The following is a 6,934-nucleotide window of genomic DNA, read 5'->3' on the forward strand; positions in this document are numbered from 1 at the left end:
ATTATTTTGAAGGAGAAGTCTAGATCATATGACAGCAAAATCCTTAACAGCCTTCTGTATTTCCTGAGCTCCTAATGTTCTATTTCTCTGTTGCCAAAATCCTTGTACCTTCCAAGAAACGTCTGCAGAGTTTTGTCTAAAACCTGAAATGTATTGCATTTGTGGAGGCAGCTTCTGCTAAAAGCCAGACAAAACTTGCTGTGTAGGCTTTTAGAAAGTTCATGTTCATAGGCAGGATATCCTGTCTTGATTGCATGATTTATGTCCAGCTTGCCATGAAGTGCAAAAGCCATAGTAGTAGTATAAGAGTCAGTAGAGGAAGGTGGTTTTCCTTGGAAGTATGAGACTCTTGAAGAAAAGTTCCATTGTTGTGTATGTCTCCAGAACAGAGTGATACCTGGACCCTTAGTCATGGGAGTAATGACTTTAGTGAGTCTCCCAACATTATAGAAGAAATACAGATGTGACCAAGCAAGTGCTTGGTCAGGTCAGCAGTGTCCATCTTAACAACAGTTTCCATGGAACACAGCTACAATTTAAACCATGATTGGGAGTGCAGGGAGAAGACTTTACAAGTTGTGCTAATATTTTGAAATAGTTTTCCATGAGCCAAGCATTCTTGTATTCTGTTGCTAAACACTGTTTTTGGTTAAAGGATACTTAAAAGGAAAATGGGAACATAATATGTTTATGGAGTCTGTATAGAGAGTATAAAATTAGAAGTAATTGGTATCCAACAGAGTAACTTCAAAAAGTTGCCTTAACTCTGCTTTGCTGCTAGGTGACGATGAGAGCTTTCACACAGTTTGTGCTGAATGCTGGGATCAGACTTAAGTAATAACAAACAACTTTCTGGGGTTTTTTAGATGAAATCAACTGGCCTGAAAAGGATGAAGCACCACCTCCAGATGCCCAGGATCTGATTACCCTGCTGCTCAGGCAGAATCCTTTGGAAAGATTGGGAACAGGTTAGGAGGCACTAATTTTACATTGTTAATGTTCTAGAAATGGCTTCTGTATTCAGCACTGGGAGCTTTTGTTCATCTGTTTGTTTTACTTGGGAAACCTCTGTCAAGATAAGCCGTATGACAACATACCATTCTAACCAATGGTATTTTATAGATTCAGACTGGTAATATGAGCTTAACAGGATGATGACTGTCCATTTTTTTTTTTTTTTGACTTCACAGACTTTACGTGTGCTCATTCGCATTTACTCTTCTCTTAAGTTGATAAGTATAACAAATTTTTCAAAGCAGCCATTGGATGGGGTTTCTTCATTAATACGGTTAAATAACTAAACACAGAAATAGAGAAGGGGAATCAATACACAGCTTCGTTTTTCAGAAGTATCTTAGCCTGGCAAATCGGTTCCTCCAGGTTTTAGGATAGGTGATGAGTACTCAAACTAGTTATTCAGAAATACTGTCATTCTCATTCATAAAGCACTAATACCTTGTATGAAGAAGAATTAAAACACAAATGTTAATGTTAAGAAGGTATTAGGACTAGTGAGCCTGCATAGGCTAATGAAAGAACTGTATGTTTGTGTAATAGAGTTTATGTTTTTACTTGATGGAGCAGGACTTATTAGGGAGTTTCTGTGTGAGGCAGTAATGAAGAATATTGCACATGATTTTCAAGTGATGTTGTATGGGAACCCTAGTCACTGACTGCCATCCTACTGGGCAAAGCACTAGGTAAACACAGCAGAAAAAAGCCTCCTACATAAAAGAACCCATAGAAAGGTATGAACACTGTATGCCATGAATATAAGTACATTGGGGATACTAAGGAAACCAAGTGGCAGGTTGAGTCAGCATGAGAGTACTTGGAAAAGTGCTTGCAAAAATGAGTCCAGTGGTCAGACTGTGCTACCTATTTTTAGACCTCCAATCCTGGAGGTTTTACATTTTTTCTATGGCTCCCTCCTTGCTTGATATTCAGAAGTACATGAGCTGTATCAATGTGCTGGGTTGACCCTGGCTGCCCACCAGGTACCCACTAAGCTGCTCTGTCCCTGTCCTCCTCAGCTTGATGGGAGGAGAAAATATGCGAAGGCTTATGGGTTGAGATAAGGAAAGGGAGTTACTGTCATGAGCAAAGCTGACTCAACTCAGGGAAGTTAATTTATTGCCAATTAACAATGGAGTAGGATAATGAACAATAGGAACAAATCTAAAAACACCTTCCCTTCACCCCTCACTTCTACCCAGGCACACCTTCACTCCTCTGAGTGCTATACTTCTCCCTCTGAGCAGTGCAAGAGACAGGAAATGGGGGTTGCTCTCTCTGCTGCTCCTTCCTTGTCATGCTTTCCCTGTGCTCCAGTGTGGGGTGCAGTCCTTCAGGAAAAGACTGCTTCAACATGGATTCCCCATGGGGTCACAAACCCTGCCAGCAAACTTACTCCAGTGTGAGCTCCACAGGGCCACAGGTACTGACCAGGAGCCTGCTCCAGCAAGGGCTTTTGCATGGGATCACAGTCTCCTTTGGGCATCCACCTGCTCTGGTGTGGGGTCCTCCATGGGCTGCAGGGGCACAGCTGCCTTACCGTGGTCTTCACCACGGGCTGCAGAGGAATCTGTACTCCAGCACCTGAAGCATCTCCTGCCCTTCCTTGTGCCCTGTCCTTGATGTCTGCAGGGTTGTTCATCTCGCCTGTTCTCACTCCTCTCTTCTGGCTGCTGTTGTGTAGCAGCCTTTCCCTTCTTAAATACATTATCCCAGATAATGCTGATTGGGTGGTGGTGGGTCAATCTTGGAGCTTGCCGGCATTGGCTCTGTTGGATGTAGAGGAACATTCTGGTAGCTTCTCACAGAAGCCACCTCTGCAGCCCCCCCACTACCAAAACCATAAACCAAATACGCGTAAACCAAATACATTCAAGCTGGCAGCAGGTTTTGCTGCTGCAGGTTATTTGTTCAGTTTTTAGAATTAGATGTATGGTTATTAATGACATCATTTCCCATCTTCCCAGGACAAAATTTCCAGTATTCCATTGTGTTCTTATAATTGTTTTTTAACTTAAAACTAGTGTAATTGTTTAACACACATTACAACAAGCAGGCAGTAATCAATGAGAAGATAAATGATAAGATACTTCCTATAGAATTGTGTATTACTGCCATAAAACACTAAAAGGGTCTCTAGGTCAGCATTAATATTTATATTGAGCAACTATTAAGAATAATTCTGCATTATTTTATAACTTGTGCTTACTAACCTAGTGCACATATTTTTATTTTTATAGCTACTACTACGTTTGATGATTCTGACTAATGTGTAGTTGCCAGAAATATCCAGAAAAAATGAAAATGTTAGAAGGGGGGAAATGATAAAACAGTGCCACCACTGTTAAAGAAACAGCCACAACAAAACAGGGACCGGGAGGATCTCAGACAGGTTTAGGGTATTCAAATGGAGATGGGTAGTGGATGTTCATGCATACAGCGATGACAATGCGTTTCCATGATTATTTGCGTTATTGGCCAGGGGTTTAGTTCAGTTAATGTCAGAGGATTTGATATGGGTTGCTCAGTGTTTTTCTCTGGTTCCCCCAGGTGGTGCATATGAAGTAAAGCAGCATCAGTTCTTCAGGAGCCTTGACTGGAATAGTTTGCTGAGGCAGAAGGCAGAATTTATTCCACAGTTGGAGTCTGAAGATGACACAAGTTATTTTGACAGTAGGTGTTTCACGGTATTAAAAAAAGTTATGAATGCCATGTTTACATAATCGCTATCTTTATAGACTCTTGATTACTGCTTTTAAAAGCCCCTTTATCAGAATCACTGGCAACTTGCAGTTTCACTGGTGGATTGACATTTCAGCAGAAATAATCTTAAGAATAAAATTAGACTGATGTAATATTTAAGCCTGGTATCTATTCTTCCTGATAAATTCAGATATTTTATTTCCCTTGTCTGTAGCTCGTTCTGAGAAATATCATCATATGGAAACAGAAGAAGAAGATGATACCAATGATGAAGATTTTAATTTGGAGATAAGACAGTTTTCCTCATGTTCACACAGATTTTCAAAAGTAAGTAAAAATTCTGTAATCTTAGTATGTATTGTGTACATAAACATTTTTCAGCTTTCACAGAGTTTGGAAATTATAAATATACAAGAGGTGAATAGGGCATTGTTTTTCGAGAAACAGTGAAGTTAACTGAAATTGGGCAAGAATACAATGAGTAACAGTAAATCAAAACATGGGAAGATTCTGTAAGAAAGTTAATTCTTGAATCTTTAAGATACTAATGAAAAATTATATAAATATGATAGTATTTTTTGTAGAAAATTCATGATGGCTTAACAGAAAATTTAGGGGAAGCGTTCTGTTAAATGCTAATACATGTTCTTTACATTGGTTTTCCTGTACATAGTTTTCATGTTGCTCCAGTTGTGTTCCGGGTATCTTGCAGATGCTAGCATAACAAAGATTACAGTGTTACCCTATAGTAGCTATTAATTTAATGACATTAGACTGAAGGAGAAAAGCAAGGGGGTGGTTGGCATGTGTTTTGGTCAAGGAGAATTGTGGATTTGAGGGAGTGATTTGAGTGCTCTGAATTGAAGATAAAACTGCAGTAGAGATGAGAGCTACTTGTTGCTGGTCAGAGCACACTAGCAGTAGCAGAGGGAACATGCTCAGGAAATACAGTGAAGAATAGATTGACAGGAAATAATGGAAGTGGAATACCTAATGAGTGAACTTTTAATCTTAACATAGCATCCAGCAGTGATTTTCAAAAGCCTACTATTTCAAAAGTTTCTTTAATCTATTTTAGGAGATGTTTAAAGGTATTTGGAGTGTCTGTATTTGTATCTTATTTGTCTTGGGTTATGCTTTAATAAATCGGTGGATTTTATGCTGACTGTGTTCTGTCTGTGATAGCATGGAAGAGCAGAGATAGGAATTGTGGTTATGTTCATTCTGTGTAAACTCCATAAATTGACTTGGTAGTACGTTTCAAATTCAGATACTGGAAAATGATTTTGTCTCTTTGGAGACACCTCTCTTAGATGAGAGGCAATGGACACAGATTGAGAGACTGGAAGTTCTGTCTGAAGACGAAGAAACATTTCTTTACTCGGTGGAGTCTCCGTCCTTGGAGATCTTCAAAAGCTTCTTAACGTGTTCCTTAGCAACCAGGTGTAGGTGACCCTGCTTGTGCAGAGGGGTTGGACAACATGACTTACAGAGGTCCCTTCCAACCTTGTTCTGTGGTTCTGGGAACTTCTGTCCTTCTGAAGGCTCTGTTACACAGTAATTGTTTGATTGGTTAATATTATGTCATTGCACCTCTACATGTATCTCTCAGACTGTGTGCTGTTTCTCAGCTAAGCAAATAACAGACTTCCAGTGATCATAGTTCATTTTAATAAAGCATGTATTTATTCTTAAATTCAAGTACATTCGGATTGTTTTTTCTGCTTTTCCCACCTGACTGGTAGATACTAAGACAGTTGCTTGGGCATTAGGGCTTTTTGATCCTGCTTGGCTTTACGGTTGTGAATTAATGTGCATTAATCCTGTGACTGAGAATGGCCAAGGCTGTGGATTTTGTTTGTATTGTTTTGGTTCACACTGTGAAATGAGGAGCAAACTGATTAATTCATGAGAACAGGCTGTATTTGTGTATTCATACGTGAGGAGCCAAGAAAGCAAAATAGGAAGGCATTTTAAGAACATAAACTCCTGGAAATTTGAAGAGGTTGAAGAAGCTTGAACTCTGCACTCTGAAATACTGTATAAGCATTTAAAATCATGGAATCATAGATCCTGCATATCTTTTTTTGTATCAAATTTATGTCAGTGATTAATTGATTTTGGGGGTTTTTTTGTCTGTAATAGGTTTTTAGTAGTATAGATCGAGTCACTCAAACACAAGGTGAAGATAAGGAAGATGCAGGAGACAAAACAAAAAATGTAACATTGCCCTCTGTGGAATCTTTAAGCTGGAGTTCAGAATATTCTGAAATGTAAGTAGGAGGAGGTGCTGGAATGGGTCTACATCCTGCTTGCCAGGTAGCAGGCCTCCTCATCTCAGTAACTGCATGAGAGTTCACTTGTTTTTAATGCAGACAACAAATATCTACATCCATCTCGTCTGAGACTGAGAGTAGCCGGCAGCAATGCAGTTCAGGTCTGCTTCCAAAGTTGTCTATATCAGCTGAGAGAGTACAGGATGATTCCACCAGCTCAGTGGGACCCCGGGAGGACCAGGAAAAGTCTGCATTTGTGAACGATGAAATAGTGCAAGATGAACCTGAAGTAACCACTCCAGCAAGTACAATCAGCAGCTCCACACTATCAGGTAATTGACAGTGGGTCTCTTGACTGATTACATGAGAAACAGTAACAGACTTTCTTTGTTTGGCAGTAGCATTCATCAGAACTGTTTTTAAAAAAAGTTTTAAAAAACAGGGATCTGGTTTGGGCTAAGGCTTGAGCTTATAAAATCTCATGAAAATATGGGAAAGTTTCAGCATTTTTGGAAACTACATCATTTGGTGTCCCTCCTCTGACTCTGGAGGGTTGCTAGGCAAGTGAACAAAACAGTGGCTTGACCACAGAGCCTTTGCAGGATTCTTTTGTGAAGAAAAGGACTCTTTAGCACTTAAAGCATTATATTTGTATCTTTCCTCACTGAAGTTTGTGATCTTTGGTCATCATGGGGTCTGCCATATTGCTGTTTTGTAACATGCAGTGCTATACCACTGTGTGTTTTTAATTAAGATATCTCAATGATGTACACCTTTCAGAACTTGGCAGAGTTTTCTGTGACTTGTGGAAGTCACTTTTGTCATTACAAATCTGGGAGGGAGTGTTGCAAACCATTCCCTACTTAATTATTTTATTTGCTTTATGCATCCCTCAGCCTACTCAAGTATTTGCTTGCATTTCAGTAGGCTCCAGGACCTTA

At 39.6% G+C, this 6,934-nt stretch overlaps 1 protein-coding gene across 1 annotated transcript in view; it reads left to right on the forward strand.

Moving 5' to 3' along the window:
- MAST4 (microtubule associated serine/threonine kinase family member 4) overlaps positions 1-6,934 on the forward strand; it is a 296,129-nt gene that overhangs the window by 275,907 nt on the left and 13,288 nt on the right. The window contains exons 21-25 of the mRNA XM_017808069.1: positions 867-968; positions 3,565-3,687; positions 3,932-4,044; positions 5,863-5,990; positions 6,093-6,330. Of these exons, the coding sequence (XP_017663558.1) occupies positions 867-968; positions 3,565-3,687; positions 3,932-4,044; positions 5,863-5,990; positions 6,093-6,330 (704 nt within the window). The remainder of the gene's footprint in view (positions 1-866; positions 969-3,564; positions 3,688-3,931; positions 4,045-5,862; positions 5,991-6,092; positions 6,331-6,934) is intronic.

This window comes from Lepidothrix coronata, unplaced genomic scaffold (assembly GCF_001604755.1).
Source record: "Lepidothrix coronata isolate B3197 unplaced genomic scaffold, Lepidothrix_coronata-1.0 Scaffold22, whole genome shotgun sequence".
Lineage (NCBI taxonomy): Eukaryota > Metazoa > Chordata > Aves > Passeriformes > Pipridae > Lepidothrix > Lepidothrix coronata.